The sequence below is a fragment of the Aspergillus multicolor genome (genome assembly GCF_047715735.1).
Source record: "Aspergillus multicolor strain CBS 133.54 unplaced genomic scaffold BDW74scaffold_1, whole genome shotgun sequence".
Lineage (NCBI taxonomy): Eukaryota > Fungi > Ascomycota > Eurotiomycetes > Eurotiales > Aspergillaceae > Aspergillus > Aspergillus multicolor.
Window position 1 is genome coordinate 514,520 of NW_027395952.1, and position 25,901 is coordinate 540,420.

Here is a 25,901-nt window from a genome sequence, read left to right on the forward strand (position 1 = left end):
ACGTATCAATCGTCAAATCGTTTCAATCATATCTGTATCGTAAATAGCGAGATGAATCACAACTCATGACATCCAACACAAGACAGGCAAGCTATCTTCACAAGCAGCTCCTCATTCGTAAACAAGGAGAGCCTGATGGAATCATCCAAAAAGCAAAGGGATATAAGTGGTAAAAGTGGAGACAAAACCAAACACAACATCAACTATAGATGAACGAATAGATAAGCACCAATCCGCCCACTCATCAAGTCCAAACTGAAGCAACCGTATATAGGCGAAGTAACGCAGACGAAGACGCAGACGCAACGATGCCGCCGAATTAGATTCCCGTGAAGAAGAGCCTCTTCCGGCCGGGACTCTTCTTGCGCACGAGGTACATGCGGTCCTTGTCGCGGTCGTTCACGCGCAGCTCGGTCAGCGTATTGGAGGTCTCGGTGATCATCTTGCGTTCGGGGCGTTCGCGCTCGCGCTCGCGGATGCGGCGGGTGTGCGCGAAGAGCTCGTCTTGCAGGTCTTCGTCGATCCAGGTCATGATTACGAGGAAGTTGCCGTCATCCTGGGTGCGTTGTTAGTTATCAGAAAGGGTGGAGTGGGCTGAGTGGCTTACCTCATCCCACTTCCAGGGGAGGCGGAAGGCATCTAGGGTTTCTGGGAGGAGGTATTTACGGTTGACCTGTTGGCTCAGATTAGGACGGAGATGCTGCAGAGGGAAATATTGAGGCATACCTTGATCCAAGCAGACCTATGGTCGACAATTTCCTTGATCTCCTTCTCCTTTTTCTTTTCCTTTTCCTCCTCCTTTTTCTTCTCCTCTTTCTTCTCCTCCTTCTTTTCTTCTTTCTTCTCCTCCTTCTTATCCTTCTTCTTCATGAAGTCCGCAAACTCCTCGGGCGTCATGCCAAATTCAAGACGTAGGCGCTCCTTGAACTCCTTATCGCGCTTCTCCGCAGCCTCCCTTGCCGCAATGGCAGCACGCTCTTGCTGAAGCTTCCACTCCTCCACAGCAGCAGCCTTCATCCTCGCCTCCTTAGCCTTCTTCTCCTGCTCGGCAAGGGCAATACGTGCCTCCTCATCACGGATCTCCTTCTTAATGCGCTCTTTCTCTTCTTCCTCCTCAATCTTCTTCTGCAGCTCAACAAGCTGCTCATGACGTAATTTCCGGCGCACCTCTTCCTGCTCGGCGGCCTCACGTTCGGCCTGTTCCAGCCGCTGCAGCCTATACCGGCGCTCGGCCTTGCGTTTCTCCTCCTCTAAACGCTCCTGCTCCTCGTACCGCTGCAGCCGCCGTAGTCGATCAGTCATGTCGTCCTCGTAGCGATCATGCTCCTCCTCTTTCACGATGTGAATCTCCGGCTGCTCTTTACGGTCACGGTGGCGGGAGAGCTTCCGCTCAAGGCGCTCGATCTCCTGCTGCTGACGCAGGAGCTCAAGGTCCTGACGTTGGTCATTCTTCTCCAGCAGCCGCTGGTCGATTACGAGATCATAGTCGCGAGCGGGAGCGTGGAAGGGCGATGCATCACGGGAGTGGGAGACGCTGGTCGTAGCAGCGCGAGCCCTGGACCGGTGCCGGCGGCGGATGGCCGCCTCGTCGATTTCGTCATCGTACGGGTCTATATAATTTTCTTCCAGGTTATGAGAGGCCGACTCGCGGTGCTGCTTGCGGTTCTTGTTGGAGCTTGTGTTGCGTGAGTCGTTTTTGATGTCGACGATGACGGTCGAAGGTTGGGGCTGGATGCGGTCAATTCGCTCGCGGTCTCGGTGGTCCCTTTCCCTGTCACGGTGGTCTCGCTCCTTTTCGCGCTGACGCTCGCGGTCACGCCGGGCACCGGTTGAAGCTGAGCGTTTGATGTGGACGTCTTCATAGAGATGCCCGTGAGGGCTTAGGTACTGGGTTGAGCTGGGCCCGTAGCGGGTACGGGAGATGGAACGTCTCCTGACATGTCTGCGGGCGCCCTCCATCATCGAGAAGTCAGTCTCTGAGAAGTCGCTTTCAGATTCCGAGGAGAGCGAACGGCGCCCGTGTCGACGACGAGACATTTTTGAGAAGATAGATGAGGTGAGATGACCGCACGATATATAAGGCTCGGCTCGGGAGATAAATATAAGATTGTGGGAAAGGAACACGAAGGCTAATGCAAGGTGGGCAGGATGAGAAGAGCCAGGTCAGAGGGCACTGGGCCGATAGGAAGAGAGGTATGGCTGTGAGTGGTGGGGGCCAAATGGGAAGACGAGGGGCAGTGCGGCTGAAGCGCCAGGCACCAGCACCAACCGGGAGAGAGTGAAGATGCAACGGATGAAACAGCGATGAAAGCACAGCGACAAAGGAATAATAAGAAGAGGAGAAGGAGAGACGAGAGGAGGGGGAGGGCTGCGGTATAGCGGGCGGCTCAGCTGGAGTGGGGGAATCAGCGTCATTGGGTCGATTGGGCGGCGGCTGATCATCAAGAATGACATCGGCCAGTTATGCAGTGGCTGGGCTTACAGAGGAGCTACAAAGACTGCTATCCTGGCGGTTGATGAAACTACTTGAATCATGTTTACCGCTGACTGTATTTCTGACTTCTACCGAGGACCATCACGGTCCATCCCGAGTGAATCCAAGGTTGACTGTCTTCCTAGGCACCGTCCCTGGCTCCCTGTACCTAGGTATCGATAAACTTGCAAGCGAATCGCCGTTGCCCCACTGACCTCAGCGGCTCAGCCTTGTCAATTCCCAATCCTGATTTTCCAAGATGCAAGGACAATCCGACAATGACCCGCTGTTGTACAAACAGGTTGGGTTCTGCATGAAGCCCTCCGGAGTGCATATGCTCAGGCGTCAAAGCAAACAGAAAATTTCCGGTCCATGCCTGACTACGTTATCAGTCCACCGCGTGCTGGGGCCCATACTCCATACCCCGCTGTCAGATTCTAGAATCGATTGATCCAGACTCTGCAATCTGCCAGTCTTGTCACAGTCTGTGCCTGAAACTCAACCTATGCCCACCAAGTGCCGAGGGGAAAGTAAGCTTACGGTAGCCCCGAATGCTATAATATTATGGCAAAGGTAAGAGCCTCATGGCGCACAGAAGTTCTGTGCGCTCTCTCTGTTCGGGCAACTCGATACTCTGAGAAGAACTGTCAATGGCTAAGAATAACAGCCCCCACACCAAACCACAAATGAGGATATATCTACGACCATCCATCCATCTCCTGCATAACCACATGCAAAACTACGAATGCAAACGCTGACCGACCAAAAAAAGGTTCACCACAGCCACTCAAAGTCATCACATCATGCCGCCGTCGTTAGAACATAACTGTATCCAGGTTAGCAAGCGCCCAGTTTAGAGTGCCAAGTCTGCGAAACACTTACGAAGTGATACTATCCATCCGTTCCGTCGTCAGCTTCAAGCTAACCGTCAACAATTCGCGCGCGACATCCGGCTCCTCCTCTCTAAGCGCCCTCCAGTTATCTGCATCAAGGCTCCACGTCACGCAATCCTGCTCGGCCTTGACCGTCGCAGTTCGGCGCGTCTCGCTGAAGAAGGGTAGCTCGCCGCACGGTCGTCCGGCGACAATCAGTTCAAAGTACCGGCCCTGCGGAAGTTCATACTCTGCACGAAGCATGCCTGATTCAAGGAGGTAGAATGCATCAGCGACTTCACCCTCTTGGAACAGAATGGTACCTGCTGCATATGTTGTGCGGACGAAATAAGGGCATGCAGCGAACCAAAAGTCTTCGTTGCGCGAGGTCAAGCCTTGGAAGGTTTGGAGGAGCAGAGGGAGGGGTTGGCGCATAGCGGACCAGGCGGCCGGGACGAGGATCGCGCTTTCATCTTCGCTGAGGGTTGTTGTGGCTGCGCGTTGGAGGTATTGATGGCGGGGCGAGCCAGAAATAGCATCGGCGGTCTGGGGTCGCCCCTGCGTTGTTGGAACTTCTAGGTTCTGAGGGCTCGCCTTTCTCTTTAGCAACGCTTCTCGGTGGCTATAGAAGACATTGAGATATTCATTCTCGCAGCACTCCAACGCAGAGTTCAAGTCCTCAAATATCCGGACGCCCAACTCTGGTTCAAGCAACCCCACATTCTGAAGGCTCTTGCCGACTTCTCCTTCCACATCAAGCCCAGAGATCGTCATGCGCACGTTCCTCTTCTTCAAGATTCGGTTGATACGAGTAAACGCCTCAGCTGCCGAGAAGTCGATGCCGTATACCCGGGACAGGTCCAAAATGATGAACCTGATTGGAAGCCGGCTAAATGCTTCATCTTCGATCAACCCTCGCATCGTGTTCTCTACATCCACAATCGTCCCGAAGAATAGATATCCGCCAAGTTTGAGGATGAGGGTCTGCTGTCCAGCCTCTTTCAAGTACCGGTGTTGGATCGGAGGGCGGCGAACTGTGGAGCCAGCAACTTTGCCAGAGTATGTGGCCCGGATGGCAGACTTCCGCGACGTTTGAACGACGAAGCTCAAGCACGCCAGGACAATGCCAACCAGAATGCCGGCAACAAAGTCCCATACGCCCATAGTCGCGACAATGATGACAACCTAAAACGTCAGCCGCAGCTCATCAACCACGAAATGGAACTCACCGTCAAATACTCGTGCCGATGCAGCTTTCCCCAAGTGTCGACAAGAGCCTCCTCCATCAACTCAATTCCCAGCAGGAAAATCAAAGCCCCTACAACCATCACAGGGATGTATCCCACTATCACAGGACCCACCAGCATGATGCCCGCAGTAGCTCCTGCAAGCATAACACCAGCCAAGCGAGAGTTGCCGCCACTGTCAATGAACATCAAGCTATTGGTATATACGAGATAGTTCTAGACAGTATTAGTACATATACTCCGAACATTGACAACGACCATACCTGGATACTACCAGCGAATCCCGAGAGGGCATTCGTTACACCGTGAGCTATCAATTCGCGGTCAACGTTCAGGTTATCTTCGCCAGTGGAAATTCCCAACGCCGGCACATTGATGGGAACGTGAAGGATTCCGAAGAACGTGAGCGCAAACATTGCCGGGATGGTATCGACAAATGCAGGCCAGTTGACGGCCGAAAAATCTAAAAACGTCAGACAGCGACAGACCAGGAAACAGCAGTTGACCCACCATAGAGGGTATAAAAGTGGTACCACGGATTAGAAGACGAAGGGGCATCAAAGACCCAGCCGCTATTCCGCAATGAAGTCATGGGTGTATGCGCAATGAACTTGACAATATAGAACAACAGGGCGACCGCAATGAAATAAACACCAACTAGATAGTTAGATCTGACGAAACGCTTCAAGACAAGGAGACCGATCGCAAGTGCCAACGGCGTCACCCAAAGGGGGATCGTGGCTAGATGGAAAAGTTTCTCCATGGTGGGTGCATTGAACTCAAATGACCCAGGCAGTCGAGCTGATACCTCAAGGCCGGTTAAGATGAGGAAGAAGCCTACTCCTCCAATACATCCGATGAGGATATGCCGGGGAAAGAACCCAATGAGAGAGCCAATCTTGCATGTCCCCATCAGGAAAAATACCAACCCGGTGAGGATGGAGCTGACCGAGAACGCTAGGATTGTTGTGGCTATGACTGATTTGGGATTGTTTTGCCCGACCCTGGCCAGAATCGTATACGCCATCTGGTGAAAGAATGGGACGACCTCGATCATCTCGCTTCCAACGCCGCCACGGAATATCGAGCCTCCGCAGGAGAAGACCAGCTGTGCGATGATGGTGCTCACGTAGAACATGGATATACCATCAGATCCTAGGTGCGAGAATATCGGCTCGCCCAATGGAAAGAGAATCATTCCGTATGAGAGTGCATCCAAGATATTCAACAGAAGACCAAGGAATACCGAGGGCAGCAGGCTCAGCGGATGCACAACACCTTGCTGCCAAACTGCCCGGCGGTCCCACGATTTCGGGTGACTCAATATTTGAAAGCACGTTGACATCTGCGACATGGCGAGGGAAATAGTTCCAGGCGTCTTCCTCGGAATATGCACTTGGCTCTCGACATCACCCGTTCCCCCATAGCTTCTGGAAGGCCTCGAATGCGTCTTGGCCAGCAAAGACGTCCATTCCGTGCTCGCATCCTCTTCTTCAGCACCGCCCGAAGTCGATGGTCTAACTGTTTGGCTATGCTCATCCAAATCATGGTCATTCCCAACACTTTCTTCCTGATCCTTGTTGACGCTGGCAGATGGTTCACGAATCAAAGCTGTCAACACCGACGAGGCTCCCGAATGGACTGTCTGCGAATAGCCTACCTCGTCCGTCCTATCCGAGCCTGGAAACGACAATGGCGCATCTGAGTCAGTCGAACCATCCACAGGTCGAAAAATATCCATCGCTGGTGGTAGAGCCCTTGGTTCCCGGGATAGGGCGAGGGAAGCCAATTCTGCAGACTGTTCTCGAAGGCCATGAGAGGAGTAGTGCGCCGGATCTAAAGTCCCAGTCAGTAAGAGTAAATCTAGCCATCGCGTGGACCATAAGGTCCTCATCTCGATCGAAAGACATACCGGAAGCATTGTGGAAGGAACGGTGGAAAAACGACCGGCTCGGCGTCCTATAGCTTGTCCCCAGCCCTCCAGGTATTAAAGACTCTGACTCCGGCCCGGGGTGCACATCGATCGTCTCGGATGCGACATTGTCATTGGATATTGGCGGAGGTTGTGAAGCCCGCGAGTCGGCGCGCTGCCGGCGCCCCAAAACGCCCATAGCTGTCAATGCACGAGTAAATAACAGAAAGAAAGTTGATTCGCAACAGAGGCTCTAACCAAGCACGTAGGCAGGCGAGTTTCGAATCCCAGCTGTCGGCGGTTGGGGTGATGACGCAAGAACTGGACTAGGGCGATGGGAGCAATTCGCAACGCCCGGAGCGTGCAGGCGACGACATGAGAGGGGAGAGAGAAAGTGAAGAAGCTGAACTGACAGAGTCAGAGCAGCCTTGGACGACAACAGGCAGGCTTGCAAGCTTTGGTGGGTTACCAGGGCTGTTATCGGCGAATTGAGTAAAAAGTCTTTCTTATCTGGAGCCTGGAGGGGATTCTGGGTTCTGGATTCTGGCGAGGCCCACTTGGTTCCTGCCCGGCCGTCGCCTTAGGTCGGTTCTACTGGGGTCCATGGAGTGTTAGAGAGGGGACGAGAGGGTTAATTGACGGGCGCCGGTGTCTGTGTAAAACAGATGATGACAGCAACTGCAGCACTTTGTGTACAGTGCAAGTCCGACAACGGCGACAAGCTTATCGGAGATCGGCCGAAACGAAGCAACGGAGCAAGCTAAGCTGCGCGGCCGTGCGGGAATAACGTTGCACCTGCTTGACGTGCAGCTTGAGCGTTTGGCTTTACCTCCACTCCACTTCAGGCTCAGCAGCTGCCAGCCAAGCTCTCCGCGCACCTCATTCTGTCTAGCAGTCAAGGGATAAAATCCAGGAATGTAGAGACCGATATCCGGGCCGACCCCGATTCCCGTCTTCTTAAGCAAATTGGCTATCGAACTAAAAATGATGAAGAGATGGTCTGCAGTAGCTACGGTCTACTGCAAATGGTGTATGTCTAGCGCCTCAGAAACAACAAGGGTATCACGAAAAATGAAAATCAATCAATCAATCCCAACTCCAACTTGGACCATACCATGGCGTCGTACGTAACCTCGCCGCTAAGCACGCTGCACTGCATCACATCGCATCGCATCAGACCACTGGCGCAATTAACTGAGCCGTTCCAAGAAGCCCTGCGCAATCAGCCGTTCCACATCGCCATGCCGCACGTACAGCTGGCTGTTCTTCGTCAAGTTGATCACCCTGCAACAACCACGTTAGCGGCGCATAACGCACAAACGCACAAACAGACAGCGAAGCAGATGCAGACGCAGACGCAAGGAACTGCTACTACCACTACTACTATGCAGATCTGTATCTGTACATGCCGCAGAGTCGGTGAAGGCATACCCGTATTCCGTCTGAATCTCGCCCGCATCCCTCAGAACTCTGACGTCAATAAACAGATCCTTTGGCGGCTCTAGACTCCCCGTAAGATCGATATCCGTCCATTGCCCCTTATACGTAGCCAGCATGTCGCTATACTGCCGGAAGTACTCTTCCTCCTCGGGACTAAGCGAGCTCTCGTTCCCGCTTGCACCCGGGGTGCCTGCATTGTTTGCATTCGGCCCTCCGGCTTGTCCTTCCCCCGCAGCAGCCGCTTGTTGCTCCAGTACATCAATGCCCTTCCAGCATAGCTCTTCTAGTTTCTCGGTGCGCACGCGGTGATAGGCTAGGAGGCAGCGCTTGTTGCGCCGGATGCAGAGGTGGTCGACTAGCAGGGCGCACGCGACAGCGGGTTCTTGGGACGGATTGAAGGATCCTTCGAAGGGGGCGAGGAGGTGTGCGAGGTCGCGGTCCAGGTCGCGGACTTCGCGGGCGACGGTGCGCACGAGCTCGGTTTGGTAGGGTGGGAGGTGGGCGAGAGACTGGGTGCGCTTGGCGTGTTGAACCTGAAGAGAGGATGAATTGGTTAGCAGTTAGCACATTCTAGAACCTTTCCTGGGATCTTCTTGGGGGATTCTTGGGGCTTGGGATGTTCTGCCATGGTCATACCAGTTTGTTCCCTAGTTCGCCGTACATTGTGTGGCTTGGGGCAATGCAATCGGTGGTTTTCAAGGCGTGGTCGGGGCGTGGTGGTTATGGTTATGGTTATGGTTATGGCGTTTCGTGAGAATCGTGACGCGTTTCCGAGGGATTGCGGGGTGCGATTGATGGCCGAGGAGATAGTTGAAGATGTGGCTCAGTCTAGCCGTAGAACTCCTTTGCTTCTGCTGTAGCGATTTGTTGGTCTGATCAGGGCGTGTTCGTGTTGTCGATGGTTTCCTTTGTCTGTCTCGACCTTATCGCGGTGATTCAACGCGACACACGTGACTGGGGTACCTACGGTCAGATTTTGGTAGCTGTCGCGTGGTATCTATCTTTGACGTTCTTGGATTTCCCCTCGATTCTTTGTTTCTGTACTCCAACCGCAAGTCTGCAAGATGCGCCTCTTCTTGGTGTTCTTGGCCGGTCTTGTCACTACATCGATGGGACTGGGTTCTTACCTCTGGATGCCAGCCGAGCTACTGTCGATGTCTCGAGCCAGCCCCATCCATGTCTTGAACTTAGCGGACGAGGTGGTAGTCTACTGATCATTACGAAAGGAGCTACGGAGAACATATTTCTCTTGGAGAGCATAATAACCATGAAAATAGTTTTCTAGTCTAATTAAGGGTTAACAGGTGGATAAGTATCATGCCCTAAGCTGGTATACCTCTATGTGACAAATCCTGGAAATAGCCACCCAAATGGCAAGAAGAAAAACAGACCACCGCCCGGATGCGCTCGGGGAAGACAATAACAAAACAGATAGTAGAAGAAGAAGATATATCAGTGCGAAAAATAAGGGAAGCGCATCGTTCGTACGCAAGACAAAGACCATCCAGGCTACCGTCATGCGAGTTTTCATTGCCGGGAAACTTCAATTACGAGGTTGTTCAGGCAGGGAGAAGGAAAGGATTGGACGACAAGCGGATCCATGTACCAGTGTCCAGCAGGTTCATCCAGCTCGTCATTATTACATGATTCAGAATCAGGGGTATCAATACCCGTTAGGGTGGTTTAGCCAGTTATCGAATTCACCGCCAGCGGGATCAAGGGCCGCCGCTTGGCCTCCTTCCCAGGCCTCGTGGCCGTCCACACCGGGTCGCATTGGCGGGGCTCCAGAGTAGGGGTTCGGGCTGGGTTCCATGGCAGCCTCGAACGGAGCATAGGCATTGGCACCGGACTCCTGCCACACTGGGTAATGGGAGTGCCCATAGGCATGATGGCTTCCGCCGTCATAGTGTAGTGAACCATTGGGATAATCTAACAGCGCAGGGTCGACCTGGCCGCCTGCTTGTCCCTGAGGTTGAAGGAGGTCGTGATGGGCTGCGCCGGGTAGGCCAGCCAGGGCTGTCGACGGAGCATAGTGTATCTTTTCTGGGCGAGAGGGGTGTTGCATGTAGTGTGATGAAGGATCGGATGTGAGCATCATTCCTGATGGTGGTCGGGCAGGATGGCTTGTGGGCCACGATGGGGGGAAGCCATACTCTGTCGGCAAGCCGTGGTCGCCCATGTCAGGCGGCGTCGGATGCCCGCTGTTCCACCCACTGCTGATTTCTGGGGAGCTGAACGTGCTGAGCCGGCTGATATGGCGCGACGCTGGGCTGCCGTCAGGGGTCTCGCCGAACTCACTGTTGAAGGAACGGGTTTCGTCGAGTGTCCCACGCTTTCGCTTGTCTTTTGTTGGGGTGAACTTATAGCCGGGGTGTGCCTTGAGGTGATTCCTCTTCTCGATGACCGCAAGCCGCTCATACTTTGCCCGGATCTCTGGTGTTTCCTTGTTCCAGCTGACGCCCGACGCAGACGACACCACTTGGTGATTTTGCTGTCGGAAGTATTCTTTGACCCGCTCGGCGTACGCCGAACGGTAGAGCATGAAAGAGTTCATGGGCCTAGGGATTTTTCCTTCCTTCTTGTGCACTTCAGCAAGGCGTTCCTCAACCGGTCGGTTAACATGTTTGTCCATGTCCTTGACGTCGATATGGGTCAAGTGTTGCGTCAGGATACTCAAAGGCTCAGGGAGAGCAAATGCTGGGTCCGTATTGTTGCGGTTCTTTGTCCTGCGTCGCTGCTTGGGTGACCTCAGCACTCGCGCTCGTGCGGCACTCTGCCGCCGTCCAGGCGACGACCACCTAGTGGACGCTGTTGAATCAAGGCTCCCAGGAGCAAAACCGTCATCGGTCGGTGGCGTACTAACCCGAGTACCATTGTGCATCATCTATTCTTGCATTAGTCATTGCTTGGTCGCGGTTTCCAAACGACAAGAGAGATCTGACAACTTACCGGATGATGGAGAGACGCATTCTGAGGATAGTCGCTTGTGGGCGCATACCGGATGTTCTAAGAGATCATGTTAGTTCATGGTAGAGGAGTCAGGATGCTTGAGTCACTTACAATTCCCACCGCACTCTGCTCGCTGAAGCTCTCATCGCCTCCTTGCCCGGCACCTGCATAGGGCTCTGGAGTGCCGTACATTGAGTACATATCAGCGTCGGAGGCGAAGTCGCCGTCGTTGGAGTGAGGAGGAGAGGGTGGGGGATTTCGGATCAGTCGCTGCTGCATGATTCTATCTTGCGAAAGAGGATTGTGGGCGTTGGAACCGCCGCGGGAGAGAAGCTCTTCTTATTGTTGACTCTTTGAGCCAACTCTGCTCAGGATCTTGGGATGGCGAAGCTAGGCGGCTGCGTCTGTCGATCACTAGACAGAAGAGAGGCTGAGATGAAGCTGTCAAAGCCCCTGGTGCTGAATTGAGGGGTGAGGATTCCGGCCAGAGCGGAAACCAGGTGAGACAGGCAACAGTCCTCTTATCGGCTGACAAACTAAGACAAACGACTCAGACCTGAAGGTGGCTGGAATCAGGCACCTAGGATTGATTCTGTCTGGAAAAAGCAATGGCAGTAGAAGACCGAATTGAGGATGATGTGCCGGCAATAAATAGAGGAGGGAGCTTTGTTGACGGAGAGTCTGAAAGGGGAGAGAGAGAAAGAGACTCAGACAATAAGAGGCGGAGAGACAAAAGCGGGAGAGGACTGGCTATTGGTGCCTTATGGGAGGGCAGGCAGGCAATGGATGGAAGAGGAGTGGACGGGTTTGTGTTGTGTTGTTGTTGTTGGTTGTAGAAGCAAAGGAGGGTGGATATCAAGTTGTTTAAGACTGCAGTGCAGATATGCGGCGTTCGTTTTCTGGCAGCGCGCAACCATGGACCCGCTGCTAGTTCTGCTGCAACTCTAGTCTAGTGAAAATCATCAGCCAGAATTAAATCAGTCTTTCCTGAGGGCTGGTCTTTGTCTCAGTGCAGTTAGTCTCTTACCAGACTCTCGGGACGCCGTCTTTGCTGTTTTCTTTGAGCTTTTTATTTTATTTCTTTAATCTCTTTTTATTTTTGTCTTTCGCTCTTTTTCTCCCTTTTTCTGATTGGGCCCTTGAGACGTTTTCTATCTAGAATCCATCCATTCTGCGCTCCCCTAATCATGCCTCTACAATGGCCCTCAGTTTCACCGGTTGTTTCCAGTTTGGCCCTGTCAGAACTACTTTTTGTGCCAAATCTATTCAGCATCTGAAGGAGAAGAATCCTGCATATGTTTCTAGAACTCTGGGGCGAAACTCTCTGCTTTGCCAAATCCGGCTCTGCTGCCTCCCCCCAAACCGTAACCCCGTACTCCTCCAGGTCTTAAATTAGCGGATGACTCGCAACAGGGCACAGAAGCAGGATCTGTCAATAAGCACCTAATAATACTCCCTGTAGAGGCTGTGACAGCTTAATTTGGCGAGCTTCTGCCGCGGGGCTACCTGGGCCCTGTGGCCCTGTGGCTCGCTCGGTGGGCCCTGACTGACTGCGCCAGGCCCTACTGTAGGTACGAACAGGAGGCACTAGACAATCTGGCCATGACAGCTAGTGGACCTATCACCACTCGAAGGTGAATTAATCGAAGATATGGAATGATCGGGGCGGCCAAGAAAGTCAAATGCTGCATCAAATGGCGAGGTTATAGAGAAGGCACTCTAGGGTCAGGGTGGACTGCCAGTGTTTTCCGGATGCAGACGATTCCCCGCGTTGGCGTATCAGGACGGCAGAGCCTAGCTAGATAAATGATCGGCCTCATCTCGGCCGCCGGTTCTTATCGCATCAGTAGTTAGTCGTACAAGTCTATCCCCAGAGTCCCGAACTTACCGGATTATACTAATGACTGACATTGACTACTGACACTAACAGCCTGACAGGTGAGTGGCGGGTCCCCCAGAGTCCCAGATCGTCAAATGGATGCAATCTTCGGACGTCAACCAAACTTCCCTCCTCTCCACGTTCTTGATGAACATCCCCCAACGGAGGGTTGGTCTTCGCCCGTTCGTGACAGCTCGTAAGCCCGTACGGCGGAGAAAATGGGGTGGAGCTCTGCGCGGATGGCGATCGCCCTACAGTTCTCCACCATGAACGCTCAGACACTCAGCCTGGCAGCGGACTTGGCATCTTGAGCCCTAAACTGGTCAATCCCAGGAGAACTGGCAGATTGAATTGCAGTATATGTAGCCCTCATCTCAGTCAACTGCGTGCTGTGCCACGGCCATGATGACGGCAGGTAGGGGCGAAATTGAGGGGGTCTCCTCCCCACAAAAGTTGGTTCGGGAGCAGGCAGCTCTAGCCTGCGATGTTTGATAGGAGAAAGCCAAACAGAAAGTTGTCCATGGAAGTGGCATCGCAGCCATCGCTACCAAGTTCGCGAGCAGAGGTACATAGCGAGGTCATGGCCGACTTCAGCCAGGGAACCAAGAATACAGAAGCTGTGTCGTCTGTGCCTCTGTGCAGTGTGCATAGTGCTCGTTATGCTCAAGCAGTAAGAGCGCACTAGTCCCAAGTGGGCGAACAACAGGTACGGTTCCGGACCCGCTGATTAAGAGGGACTCCACTCGAGCTCATCTCGATGACACCGTGCTAATTTGCCATGTGCTCCTCATTGGCTGCGCATCGGCTGGGGCTCCATTTTCCATTCACGCTATCATTCGCAGACGGTCTAGCACCAGCAGATCATCATCGATCCAGCTGCGCTCCTCTCTCTGCTAGCAGTAGTACTTTCCCCGGCATAGATTTGTAGGTAGTACGAAGATAGTTATGGCAATTACTCTCCAGGGCCTCTTGACTTGTAACTTTGACTTTAGGTTCTGCTTGTCGACGCATCCGTGCATAATGGACTATCGGGCAATCGGGGACCAGTATCCAGTCTGTCGGGGTTGTACTTCAGCTAGCGATTCCGTGATGCGTAGGTACATATCGGGGTACAAACCAAGCCAACTCCGCAATCCGTATCACCGTGGAGAGCTTTCCTCGCCCCCCTGGCTTGAGGCTCCGACAGCCCCCTGTAGGCAGTCTAGGTACAGCTGAGAGGTCACCTGCATCTGTATGTAACCCGTCGCGACCTGGAAGACGACAAGGTCGGAATCACGGAAGTGAGTAGCCCCGAGTACCTCATATCTACTCTCCATATATCTGCTTCTATCTTCAAGCCCCGGTGCTGTGCCATATCGAACAACATCCTGGGCGGCAAGTACCTACATAGCAGGGATTAGACTGATCGATCCCGCCGCCTTCTCAAAGTCCATGGACTTTCGGGTATTAACTCCGAGGCCAGTGACGACAGGGCCAAAGTCACCTCAATCGCTTCATCTCTGGATCGCTTCACACCTTCCACCCCGGCTAACTTTGCACTTTACTTTATCCAACTGCTCCTTGATAACAACGACATCTTATTCGTTTCTCGTGTCCTCGTCCTGACAGTGACAGGCTGCATGACACTGGCAGGGACTTGGCGACCAGAACTTTGTCCCCCATCTTGGGTTGCTTATCTCCTGGTTATTCTCATGGCACCTGTCATCCTGGTCCAGTCTAACCCATCACAGTATAGGCTGCGATCTTCAGTTCCTTCGCTCGTCCATGCTTTCAACACGTGAGGCCTATGCTGTATTGGCGACCTGGGCTCTCTATCGCCAACAAGCGCAGGTGTTTTCCGTCCTTCATATCCGAAGCGAAATGTTGACTGCCATTTTAGGTACATAATCCGTCCTCGCTTGGGTATACTGGCTACTCCGTACTCATCTCCTGGCTTGCAGCTCGATGTACCACCTACTCACCAGCCGCTCCTTCTTCCTCCTCAGAGCGACCACTATTGGACCCGACAGAAGGACCTCCGCAGGTGGCGGTCACTGAAACTTTTGCCAAGCTACTTTGAGGACACCAGGTTGACGGAACGGAAGAGAAGCGGTTTAATGGAAAATAGAACCCTATGGGTGCGATTGGATGGTGGCCAACTGCTCCCAAAAAACGACTATGCACCAACATCACCACCCTGATCTTCGAGTTGGTACCGCGCTGTCAAAACTGCCTGCGGCATCCCCAGCTTCACCGCCATTGGTTCTCAATCCAGACTCATGGGTTAGTTCATTGTTTGTGAGGTTGCAAGTGAACCAGAGTGGTAATGTTGTGGGGGCTTAGAGGCTGTTAATGCATGGCGGCAGGTGCCCGACTCATGATCTACGGTCCTGCGGCTGTCAAAAAGAACAAATGGACGTCTCGAGAGGTTGGATTATTGGATGGCTTACGCAGAAATGAGAGAGCCAAGCAAGTTCCGCGGCCATTTTCTTTGTCCTCTTTCCATTAACCGCACAGGAACGGCTCTGGAACGCCAATAGAAGAATTCTCTTTCCTTCTTTTTCGTCTTACGGTCTGGGCCAGAAGGTGCATGAACTACATGCTACTAGGGAAAGTTTATTTTCCTGGTTTGTCGGTCTAGCGATTTATCCGGGGTTGGTGTTGCTGAGGCCCTACCTTCCGACTGCTGCATCCTCACATCCACCCCAGATCCGATCTCGGCCACCGGCCATAACAGAGGCCCTCGAGGAAACGAACGGATTATTCTACCAGTAGAGCGTTTATGATCCCACATGCTGCTCATCTCTGCCTCTCATGTATATGAATACAGAGCCACGCACAGCATTACGAGTCATGGCGTTACGTACCGTAGCCTGCAGCTGGCAACATGATTGATGCGATCACCATGTGCACCATAGCAACCGTGGACGCCAACTTACGGAACCCTTCATCGCTCGACAGGTCAACTCAACTGTGGCTAACTAGACCTTCTAAAGCGTTCTAGAAAAGAGTTAGAGCGGTCGACGCACGCCAGGCAGATGCACCTTTCCAGATCCGGCCCTTGATCTGCTCACGGTCCCCTCTGATCATAAATCCGAGAGTCTTCGTGGAAGGTCGGCTGACAGCGCCAGGGCGTCGAGCACTCGAATCCTGCCGTCGTCAAACCCCCTCAGCGCACCTGACGTTGTTTCCTTGAATTATCTTGTCTGTTTCAAGATAACATGTTGCTGAAACAGTAGAGTGCTGTTTTGGAAGGCTAAGAATGCGTACAACTTCCGCCTTCTTTTGTTCCGTCTATAGCCATTTCCGTGGTTGAAAAGCTGCGCCTCACTGCGTCTCGAACGGTATGTTCGTTTTGGGTGCTCAGGGGGGCCCTTTTTTTAGCAGCTGTATGGAAATTGCGCCTTCTTATCTCCAGGGTCACTATTTGCGATGATCATGAAGGTGCGATAAAGCACGATACCAGAACTTGGGGCTTCCAACCCCTCAAATTACAGGGCAGGAGATGGCGCAACACCCTGGGCCATCCTGGACCTAGTGCCTTCCAGGAATGGTGCCAAAACATGGCCAAGGCATTACTCTCAATCTTTCCGAAGTCTTGTTTTCCAATCAGGTTCACGAGCAAGCGATAGCCGAAGGTGGTCTTCATGTAAGCAGGAGCGGAGGGCCTATCAACTCTTCTAAACCGAGATCAAGGAGAGATTGGTTGAAAGGGACAGGCTACTAGAAGGCAAGTCTACCCGATCCCGAACACAATACGGAGTATTTTGCTTGCCTATGGGCCTACGGTCGTCAAGCTTGAGCCTTAAATCTTGTTGACTTGCAGGTCCATGATATAGCACTTTGACCCTATCACTGATTCCGAAGCCCCCGGGTTGCTGCATGCTTTCCCAGAAACCACTACTTGGAGAGAGGGCTCGTACACACGAGTGACAAACGTGGCCCCAGGAGATAGACAGTAAGATCGACATGACATCAAGCAAATGCCTCTTTTATTGAACGGCGCTGCAATTGGCTTTGCGTCACGAGTCGAGCTCTTGCGGTAAAGCAGGTCAACCTAGGAAGCTGCACGTTCTTCCCTTATGACATAACTTACGTTCGAACGTGGACACGGGCCCGTCCAATGACCTGATGTTTAGGCTTTACAAGTCTGCGGCAGAATATCGGTGGGAGGCTAGTTGCTGCACGCTTTAATGGAGAGGAGCTCATTCTCATGAGCGTTAAGAGTTCTCTACACCGATGGTGTCGCCGAATGACTCAAAAGCTGCACCTGTCAAGCCACAAGGTATGGATCAGGCATTCAGACATGGACTATGAAGGTCAGGCTGAATAGCGGCTGAGACGTTACATCCAACACTTCTACCTCACTTGCTTGATCTCATTGGTGTCGCCTATGATCACAGTGGGAAGTTGACCGCGCCCTTCTTCCAGTCTCCGCATAGCATCTAAGTCACGTTGGCTTCTGCCTCGCATATTCTCCATAGAGCCCCTATCAGACGCCGACTTAGCGTCCGTTCTAACGGCTTTTGTGATGCTATGGATATTACGAAGCTAGGCGGTACGCAGTCGCAAATGGTTTCAACCAACACAATCTCCCTGCGAGTGCTGTGGTTGGCTTGAAGCGGTAGAGGTTAGCTTTACCCAGCGGTAATATAATGACATTCGAAAAGTGTTATGGAGATCTGCCGGAGCATAGCGGACGCTGACGACCACTCATATAACGGAGTTCGAACAAGGCTATTTGCAACGGACATAGGACCGGAGTTCGGACAAATTCGACCATCGATTTCAAGACGATGTCGTTGAATGTCGTTGACTACGGAGTACATGCAATCGATCTATGTTTGTCATATTCAATAATCGCCTATATCCATGGACGGGTATCGCCTCCGAAGATACTGACCTGTGATTCATGGCTGGCTGTCAGTGGAGCATTGTCATCAATGAAAAGCTGATGGCTAGCGGGTAGGTTGGCGGGGAATAGCTTCCCCGTACGGAGAACGCTGTCATGTCAGCTCTCTCTTCGTTCAGGCAAATGATCCCGCTGCCGGGCGTCGATCATCGCGCATGCCTATCAGATGACGCTGAAAGAAGATGGAGTACATAAGCTGTCAATCACCCTCATGAAACACGCCCATGCACTGTGCGACGGGTATTCGCATGTTTTACGCGCTGTGAGATTAATGCAGCGACAGTTGCGCTGGCGTGATAATCCTAATTGGCGGTATACTTGATTTACCCTTCCTGGGCAACGCGCCTGACATCTGCACCAATGCGCAGGCAGCGCACGAACCTTCAATGGGCCTCCTTCTGGGAAATAAGAGTTAGAGTGGGTAGGCGCCGGCTTTCCCGAAGTAAGCACCTTACTCCGTACTCTTCTCGGCTGGGCGCCGTTCAAGAATCTTGAAAGTTGAAATTGACTGTTCTTCTCAGGTTTTGTTCGGAGGCACCGGACTTACTCCAACGCCATACGGAGTACGAGACCCATCGCTCTATAGTTGTTGGAGACAAGCGCCTGTGACGGACAGGTGATAGAAGCCTGGAGCGTACTTTGCGATACGGGCAATCACCAAACCTCATCGGATCACACACTTGACAATGTGGGCACTTTTTAGGTTCGATCTTTCGCCATGATCAGCCGGCTATGAGTGGCTGTCGGTGGCGGCCGAAGCCTCCGACTGTTTCGAGTTAATCAGCAAGTCAACGACATCACTAAGTCATGCTTGATCAGGTCGGGTATTCGGGGAGAAACAGGGTAAAGGGGCTAGCGCTTCCGGGTCGGATCCTTTAGGACCGTAGCGGACTGTGCCACTGGCGTGCATAGTGGAGATGGATGGATCGCGACTCGCGAGCTCGTGAATCGCAAATCGCAACCAGTTTTTGCCCTGGCTAGACTGTCCTTGAATTCATTCCATGACAGCTGTGACGGCACACGCTAGCGAGGGGAAATCTCGTTTGAGGCTGAAATTGGATGGATTGATTACTGTTGGAGTCTTCGTTTCAATGTTGGACCCCTAAGCCCCTCACTACTTGTCACTCACGCTGCGCGGCCCTCGATCCCCCCAAGGATTCTGAAGGCGATTGTCCTGTAGCCGATGATTGACATTCATCGTCATTTATCAGGCTCTTTCATCCGCTCTTGCACGGGAGCCACGAAAGTAACGGCTAGAAAGCTGTCAAAGCCTGTTAAGTGCAAACCTTACAGTACTCCATAGAGATACACCATTTGTCCGGATTTTCCTATTCCTTTCGCAGAGAGCGTTCTCTGGCGATTGAACTTTCCTGGGAACGACCTAGAAAATAGGGCAACAAGCCCATAGTACTTTTATCGAGATCCAACATGCAGAAATGGGCCAGGAATGCTCCATCTGCTCTAGACTGTCCGTTCAAGACGGGCTCAATTCCGGCCTCAGTGAATTTCGATGCTCAGCGCATTCCCAAACTGGAATCTAAGTACGCACCGAGGAGACTGATTCCAAATCTCAGTGTTTGATTCTCAGAGAGCTGTCCTATCCGGTTACAGTCGGTGGGCAATGGCAGAGCAGCCGGAAATGGACTCCCGCCTCCCGTCACTGCTGTCAGTCCAATCAGCATCCCCAGTCGGTGGTCCGGGGCATCGGCGGATCGCTGCCAAACTCCGCCGATTGACCTCGGGCCGGGACATTCAATGCGGTATAGCGTCGATGCTTGCGCTGGGCCTGGCCAAGGCTCGCAGGATCCGTGGACCGGATCCACTGTGATGATGATATTGAGTGCCCGCCCTCGCCTGCGGTCCCCACTCCTTACGGCCGTAAGAGTACTTCGGCCATGGCAGCCTCAGGAAAAGGAGATGCCATCACGAGTGCTGCCTAGACATCGGAAGTGATGAGTGATGACTCTGTGATCCAGTCGTGAGTTCAGTGGCTTTTGGATTAATCTCTACTACACGATGATCCGTCTTCGTATCCTGTTGCGTACGTACTCACTAACCGTGATTGTAGAATGTCCGAGTACTCAGTACTCTGTACTACATTACATACGGCCGGAGCATGCATCGTACTCGTACTTGCGGCTTAGCTGGCGCGCTATTGACTGAATACTGCATGCATAGCTGCTGCATTGCTTCTGCATAGTTATGAATTCGACAGGGTAGATCTGACGAGGTTTGTATACTTGCGGATTATTTGTATGTCCAACGGCTGTACAAGTCTATAAGTAAGTCTATCTTTCCTTGATAATATGTTTTGACATACGATCAAGAAATGTCTAGTAAGACATTCCGGCACTAATATGCGACATTCATAGATATATATGGCGGCACTCGACTGGGCTAACATTCGATCGTGGCAAATTATATTCTATATCAGGCCACACTTGCAAGGCAATGTGAGCCCAGCATACTCTCTCTTAGTGACACTATTCGCTGTCACCGCTCGCTAGAAAACCATTGCAGCCGCAACGAGAACTAAATCTGCATGCCACATATGGACCCTGGACTGACTATCTGAAACGTATGTTGTCTTGCCTCGTCGTCAATATCTAGTTCGCGCCATCTGCAGGGTGCATATGCATGGTCCTCCCAGCTAAGCAACATGATCCCTGCTAGGCATCCTGCATGTTTGCTTAGCCTACTCCGGCCTCACGTCTCCCCGCGGTCATGCTCAGACCTGCTCAGCGCGAACCAGACTCGAGCCAAGTCCCCTAGTCTCAAGCCTCGAGCCGCATATCAGTCACGGAGTAGACTGGAGTCAAGAGCCGAGGGTCCTGCATGCACTTATCCGAGTACCACCAACGACCCGAAGAAGATCAAAGTAAGTGACGAGATGGTGTGCTCGATAATACATTGCGTCCAAGGCATCGCGACTCAAGACACTAGGGTCTGACATCAGCCCCGCAAGCTCGTCAAGGCCCTAGGGCGAGACTCGTCAGATGCAAAGACGGCCCCAGGTCTGCTGTATCCTGCATGCATGCAAGCAGCCGCCCGCAAGCCGTACACCCCTCCCGAGAAACAGAGACATTGTCTAAGCTGATCTGGAACGCAATCCGCCAGCTCTTTTCTTTTTTTCTCTGGTCGTACTACTTCCGGCTTTGCATCTACTCCGCATTCTGTACTCCGCATTCTGTAGCTTGGGATACAGAGAGTGGGTACCTCATTGGGTGGAAGTGGAGAGCGAGAGGAAGATTTTCATGCAGGGCTCTCTGCCTTCGGCTTACCGCAGACCAGTGGAGTGCAGACCCGAGAAAATAACTCGTATGGCGGATGGGGTACGAATGATATGCAGGGATGAGGTACAAATCTGAGGGAGCTTAGGGCTTGGGCATGCATGTGCAGCGCTCCATCGGACGTGTCAGGCCTGGGTAGTGGGAGTATCCAAGTATGCATCAGAGTAGAGAAGCATGTACGCCCTATTTTGATCACCACATCACCACCAGTTGAGCTCTAGATTGAACATCAGGTTAACCTGCCGGTGAGAAAGTTAGTTGGCTTTCCGTTTATTTGCATCGTCCTTGGGTGTGCTGGGCCCCAGTGGTTTCTCATGCACCTATTCCATCCTAGTCCCCGTTCCGTCATCAGGATATCCAAATGCAGTAGGAACAGGTAACGATCAATAGCTTCAGAACTGGCTCCGGTTAGGCTGAGCCAGGATCATCTTCACCCATCGCGAGAACTAGTCCTGCTAGCATCCGAGACGACCATAGTCTCTCACCCTCCTTCCCATCCTCTCACCATCTCTCCCACCAAGAAATTCTATCCGCAACCAAGTTCCACCTCTCCTAATGCACTTTAACACAAATCCAGAGATGCACTGCATTTTCTACCCGAGATAACCCCCTGCACCTGCCTGCCACCTGCAAGCGCCCTTTCTACCCCCCTGCAGTCAAGATCAAAATCTCACGCCGCTATCAGCGCATCACACAAAGTACGAGCTATGAATGCAGAGTACGGCGTACGAGCCATCCTTTTGAGTCTCACGCGCGGGTAAGCAAGCCGCCCGCAGCTGTCAGAGCGGCAGGGCAGCGGGAGAGCGGCGGGTGCAGCTTGCATCTTGCATCTTGCATCTTGCGCCCTGCATTCTACATTCTGCATTGCCGTTCTGCAGTACGAGCTTGTTTGTTATGTGTCTGGACAGGTCACAACCTCGATATGCGGCTACAGCGCTAGTATTGCTTATATGGACAACGGGTATAGTCCTGCGGTGCTGCTACGGGGCAGTGGGCAGGCTAGATCCACAGGGGGGTTATGCGGCATGGTGCCACCGGTGATTTCATTATCTGCAGTTTGAGATGGTAGTGCATTAGTGGTGGGTGCTAACGCATGGTTCTCCTTTGGGCAGGTTTGGATAATGGGCAGGAGGGGAAGGTGGACTAGGTTCAGAATTCCCTAAACGGGAGTAAACATGGGGGGTGGACTGGCAGATAAGGCTTCAATAGTTAGACTTCAATATTGACGAAAGACGAGATTATCAGATGTAAGTGTCTCATGTATGCGAACTCCAGCTCCCAAACCATTCCATGCCAGACCAGACCAACGCCAACCACTGCACCTGTAGATCCGACCCGATTCGTTGTACCCATTTGTGTATAAAGTCTCCGTAGTGTATGCATGCATCCGTCCGAGTCCAACTCTTAGTACACCTGAACTGACTTGACTGAGGGGAAAGCCCAAGCGTGCAGTAGAGAGAAGCCAAAAGCGAAAATGAGGCGACACAAGATAAGCTGACAGCAGGCAAAGAAATAAAGAAAAAAGTCAACATCCCATCCAACTCACGGCAAAGATCCGCCCATACCAGATGATTATTGTACAAAATTGTTTATCGATTTGATGGTTTTGAGACAGCGGGAGGCTGCCGTCATGTCTCAGGCGCCGTCGTTCAATTAACCTCACGGGGTCCCCACTGCTTCCGATCAGTGAAACAGCCGCACCGATTTGTTGCTGCTAATATTTCCGAGGCATGGTCGGACAAGCACAGACCTCAGACCAGACCAGATGGGGGTCTGGACCCACATAGATAGCTGAACTGGTGGGCTTTGTTCAGTGTTGCCGCTCGTGATTATTAACGTAATGAAGTAGGAAAAGGAAGTAGTCGATTAGAGAACATGGTTCAACTGTTGTTGCGGTATCTATGGACGCGAACTATCAAAGCCTGACTGTGTGGGCTCGGGCTTCGGAACCAATGGCGACGGCTCCAGCGGAGGGATGCGGTTGATGGACGGCGACATCGCATGCTGGCCATTGGCTTGTGATAGATGACCGTGTAGACCCATTGCGTTCTCTCTCTGCCTGCGCTCCTCCTGCTCCGGCGTCATGCACTTCACTGGAGGCGGAATGGGCGCATCCGGCGAACTCCTTCCCATCAATTTCGGGCTTGGCTCTAGCCTTTGTACTGGAGGCAAGATCGGTGGCCCCGCCATGCCCCCGGCAGTCAGAGGCCGTGGCGAGTGCTTAGTAGGGCTAAGGCCGGAAAGCAGATGATGAGAATGTGGGGAGGATGCCCGGTTTGCGGTAGGAGTCGCTACGAACGATCCATTTCCGCCGTGAACTGACGAAAATGAAGCCTGGTGTGCGGTGCTAGGACGCGGCGTCTGATGCTGTCCATAAGGTGTCCATGGCGTAGGACCGGGAACTGGACCGTCCGACGAGGCCATGGGTGGGAATCCCGCGAGAGGACCAACGTCCCGATTGCCTTGCGTCGGTGACATTGAGGGTCTATTTTGGATAGGAGATGGGAGAGTCGGGCTGTGGATCGAGTGAGATGATGAAGGTCGTTGTGCGAAGGAAGGAGCGGGAGGGAGCGGGCCACGGCCGTTGGGGGCAAACTGGTGGATCGGGGGCAGCTTCGGCTGATCTTGAGAAGGAGCAACTCCATTTACACCTTTCGAAGGAGAGAACGGAGCGCGGGGCGGGCTGAATGAACTCGCGTACGAGGGCTGTGGTCGGCGTTCAGGAGAATTGAGCAGTGGAAGCTGGGTATGCTGAGGTACGGAAGGTTGTTTCGACGGCGAGCCATGAGCGACCGCGTCTTCATCGTTCGTAGGTGCAATGGCTTTCGTCTCAGAGTCACCATCGGCGTTGGACGGCGAAGAGCCAACCTTGAATTTGAGCGGCGGTAACTTTGGGAGCTTCGCGTCTTCCTCGCGGCGTTTGCAATCCCGGCAGACGAAATGGAAGTCCTCACTCTCGGCCTCTTCCTGTTTGATTCCAAGGCACTTGCTGTGCTGCCACACATTGCATTTCTCGCAGGCGACACTGTGGGAACCATCATCCTGTCCTCGTTAGTAGACTACCAGGCGCTGGTAAATTAAACTTACGATGTTCTCTCCGTGAACGCCACAGCCGGAGCAATCGAAGATCCACTCATCCTCTTGAGATAGATCCTCCAAGTTCTTCCGCTGCTTCTCCAATTCAGCCTTGAGCTGACGTTCGGAGATCCGGCTTTCTCCTCTTTCAAGCTTCTTTTGCTCCTCCTCGATCCTTTCCAGCTCAGCCTCGTGCAGGACGCGCTTCCTCTCACGATCCTTGATCCGCTGCTCGCGGGTCATGATACGGGAATGTCGATCATTCTGCATCTTCTTCAACCGCTCTTCCTCCTTGCGCGCGGCCGCCAAATCTTCCTCCCGCTTTTGAGCTGCCTCAATGGCTTCTCGTTCTTGCTTTTCTTTCTCGCTCTTCTGGGCAAGGCGGCTGGACCTCTTAGCGCCAGCAAGGAGTTGAAGGTTGACAAGCTCTTTCTCGCGCTTAACCTTCTGTCGCTCCTGTGCCGCTTGCTCTTGCTCAATGATCGGGAGCACCTGGTTTTCAATGCTGTCGCGAAGGTCCTTCTCATCTGCGTCCCTCGTGTTCCGTAACGAATCAAGAAACTTTTGGTAGTCCTCTAACGTAATTGCAATGCACTCCCACTTCATCGACGCGTAAGGGTTTTCAACGTCGACGTTCAGTTCGGAGTTGTCCTCCTCTTCCTCCTCATCATACTCCGTGCTGGCGACTTTTCTCCGCTTCGATGCTCTCACGGCTCGTGCACTCTTTCTCTTCGTTTTTGTCTTCGACTTAGCAGGTTTCGGAGGAGGAAGGGGAGGGTCGGTACGGCGATATAGTCTATTGTCATCTAAGATGTAGTAATAGCGGCCTTGTCGGTCATATCCAACTTCTTCGATACGCTAAGCCTGTCAGCCCGCGTCGCAAAAGAGCGCGTAGATGCAACACTCACCCACTGCAACTGGTCCGCCTCCCTTTGCTCTGGCATTTTATCACGGATCCGATCGGGGTTCCAGAAGGTCCAGATGGTAAGCTGGTGAAGAACGCGCAGCTTCAGGAATACATCGAAATCCATGAACCTATTCGGGACCTCATCGTACCCGAAGGGATTCGTAAGATGTGAAGCTTTCGCATTGTACTGGCGTCGCGTATATTCATCAAAATTATCGAACCTGCAGCCATGAGAGACTCTTGTAAGTTTCCGCAGTCGCAAATACAGGGCTAAGCACGTACGTGAGGCCGCGATGCGACGAGACCCATTTGAGGAGACAGAGTCCAATCTCCAAGAGCTTTTCCGAGGGGCCAGGCTTGAGACATTCGTTTTCCAGATCCTAAAGACGCGAAAGATGTCAGCCCGCGATACATTACACGTACACTAGTGTTCTTAGGGCTGGTGTGGTCACGTACCTCGATTCCAAAATCCTCGTCGATTTTCATGAGTTTCCCAAAGATCGCGATATACTGCATCAGGTTTGCAAACTCCCAGCAGTTCCGAAGCTGCGTCAACAGGCCAGGCTCCTCGTGTGGCTGCTCGGTCTGCTCCGGGGCAGCGTCCGCCTCGGAGCGGGTGCGCTTTCGCGATACCATGAAGGCGGTTCGAGACCTAAAAAGGCGCCGCGGCGCAGGGGCAAATTTCGGACAACGTGAGCTCCCGGCAACGCGTGGGATAGATGATGTTTAAAGGTAGGAGAGAAGAGAAAAGACATGCAAAATTGTCGTTTTGATCCTGAAAATCAGAAAATGGTTCACGCCAAAAGGTGGGCGTGTTCGGGCGAGGAGGACGGATGAGCTCACAGAATCTCCGGGAGGCGCGTCGAGATCCGCCCGTCAGGTGACCTACGATAAGGCTGAGAGTGCAGGCAGGACGGAGTTATGTCGTAGTATGAGCCCAGAGTAGCTTAAGGAGACAGTTGCAGA

General features: G+C 52.8%; 6 protein-coding genes across 6 annotated transcripts; 1 reads left to right on the forward strand and 5 right to left on the reverse strand.

The window, feature by feature from the left end:
* Nucleotide 1: 1 nt before the first annotated feature.
* Nucleotides 2-2,382, reverse strand: BDW74DRAFT_141593 (uncharacterized protein). Its single transcript, XM_073722581.1, has 3 exons — nucleotides 727-2,382; nucleotides 608-673; nucleotides 2-556 (listed from the first exon to the last, which is right to left on the reverse strand). Exons 1-3 carry the CDS (start codon nucleotides 2,035-2,037, stop codon nucleotides 320-322), a joined length of 1,614 nt encoding a protein of 537 aa, XP_073589400.1. The 5' UTR covers nucleotides 2,038-2,382; the 3' UTR covers nucleotides 2-319.
* A 969-nt stretch (nucleotides 2,383-3,351) lies between these two features.
* Nucleotides 3,352-6,703, reverse strand: BDW74DRAFT_164535 (sulfate transporter family protein; the record flags this gene model as incomplete). Its single annotated transcript, XM_073726275.1, has 5 exons — nucleotides 3,352-4,530; nucleotides 4,575-4,808; nucleotides 4,856-5,055; nucleotides 5,103-6,428; nucleotides 6,505-6,703. The coding sequence occupies 5 exons, from the start codon at nucleotides 6,701-6,703 to the stop codon at nucleotides 3,352-3,354; spliced, it is 3,138 nt and encodes a 1,045-aa protein (XP_073589401.1).
* A 524-nt stretch (nucleotides 6,704-7,227) lies between these two features.
* BDW74DRAFT_1354 (DNA replication protein PSF1) lies at nucleotides 7,228-8,813 on the reverse strand. Its single transcript, XM_073722380.1, has 3 exons — nucleotides 8,581-8,813; nucleotides 7,936-8,477; nucleotides 7,228-7,788 (listed from the first exon to the last, which is right to left on the reverse strand). Exons 1-3 carry the CDS (start codon nucleotides 8,605-8,607, stop codon nucleotides 7,695-7,697), a joined length of 663 nt encoding a protein of 220 aa, XP_073589402.1. The 5' UTR covers nucleotides 8,608-8,813; the 3' UTR covers nucleotides 7,228-7,694.
* A 457-nt stretch (nucleotides 8,814-9,270) lies between these two features.
* BDW74DRAFT_141615 (uncharacterized protein) lies at nucleotides 9,271-10,866 on the reverse strand. The gene has a single exon (XM_073722582.1). It carries the CDS (start codon nucleotides 10,826-10,828, stop codon nucleotides 9,608-9,610), a length of 1,221 nt encoding a protein of 406 aa, XP_073589403.1. The 5' UTR covers nucleotides 10,829-10,866; the 3' UTR covers nucleotides 9,271-9,607.
* A 3,377-nt stretch (nucleotides 10,867-14,243) lies between these two features.
* BDW74DRAFT_141619 (uncharacterized protein) lies at nucleotides 14,244-14,924 on the forward strand. Its single transcript, XM_073722583.1, has 3 exons — nucleotides 14,244-14,454; nucleotides 14,508-14,598; nucleotides 14,713-14,924. The coding sequence occupies exons 1-3, from the start codon at nucleotides 14,392-14,394 to the stop codon at nucleotides 14,829-14,831; spliced, it is 273 nt and encodes a 90-aa protein (XP_073589404.1). The 5' UTR covers nucleotides 14,244-14,391; the 3' UTR covers nucleotides 14,832-14,924.
* A 7,228-nt stretch (nucleotides 14,925-22,152) lies between these two features.
* Nucleotides 22,153-25,893, reverse strand: BDW74DRAFT_141642 (putative PHD finger domain protein). The gene is made up of 5 exons (XM_073722584.1): nucleotides 25,392-25,893; nucleotides 25,218-25,315; nucleotides 24,937-25,156; nucleotides 24,041-24,886; nucleotides 22,153-23,995 (listed from the first exon to the last, which is right to left on the reverse strand). Exons 1-5 carry the CDS (start codon nucleotides 25,569-25,571, stop codon nucleotides 22,853-22,855), a joined length of 2,487 nt encoding a protein of 828 aa, XP_073589405.1. The 5' UTR covers nucleotides 25,572-25,893; the 3' UTR covers nucleotides 22,153-22,852.
* Between the last annotated feature and the right edge of the window lie 8 nt (nucleotides 25,894-25,901).

Coding starts and splice junctions, on each gene's coding strand:
- BDW74DRAFT_141593 (XM_073722581.1), bottom strand. CDS start 2,037: ATGTCTCGTCGTCGACACGGGCGCCGTTCGCTCTCCTCGGAATCTGAA. Junction 674..726: donor ATAGGTCTGCTTGGATCAAG/GTATGCCTCAAT, acceptor CTGAGCCAACAG/GTCAACCGTAAATACCTCCT. Junction 557..607: donor TCCCCTGGAAGTGGGATGAG/GTAAGCCACTCA, acceptor CAACGCACCCAG/GATGACGGCAACTTCCTCGT.
- BDW74DRAFT_1354 (XM_073722380.1), bottom strand. CDS start 8,607: ATGTACGGCGAACTAGGGAACAAACTG. Junction 8,478..8,580: donor GCGAACTAGGGAACAAACTG/GTATGACCATGG, acceptor TCCTCTCTTCAG/GTTCAACACGCCAAGCGCAC. Junction 7,789..7,935: donor GAGATTCAGACGGAATACGG/GTATGCCTTCAC, acceptor TGGTTGTTGCAG/GGTGATCAACTTGACGAAGA.
- BDW74DRAFT_141615 (XM_073722582.1), bottom strand. CDS start 10,828: ATGATGCACAATGGTACTCGGGTTAGTACGCCACCGACCGATGACGGT.
- BDW74DRAFT_141619 (XM_073722583.1), top strand. CDS start 14,392: ATGACACTGGCAGGGACTTGGCGACCAGAACTTTGTCCCCCATCTTGG. Junction 14,455..14,507: donor CTTGGGTTGCTTATCTCCTG/GTTATTCTCATG, acceptor ATCACAGTATAG/GCTGCGATCTTCAGTTCCTT. Junction 14,599..14,712: donor GCTCTCTATCGCCAACAAGC/GCAGGTGTTTTC, acceptor CCTGGCTTGCAG/CTCGATGTACCACCTACTCA.
- BDW74DRAFT_141642 (XM_073722584.1), bottom strand. CDS start 25,571: ATGGTATCGCGAAAGCGCACCCGCTCCGAGGCGGACGCTGCCCCGGAG. Junction 25,316..25,391: donor ACGAGGATTTTGGAATCGAG/GTACGTGACCAC, acceptor TCGCGTCTTTAG/GATCTGGAAAACGAATGTCT. Junction 25,157..25,217: donor TCGTCGCATCGCGGCCTCAC/GTACGTGCTTAG, acceptor TCATGGCTGCAG/GTTCGATAATTTTGATGAAT.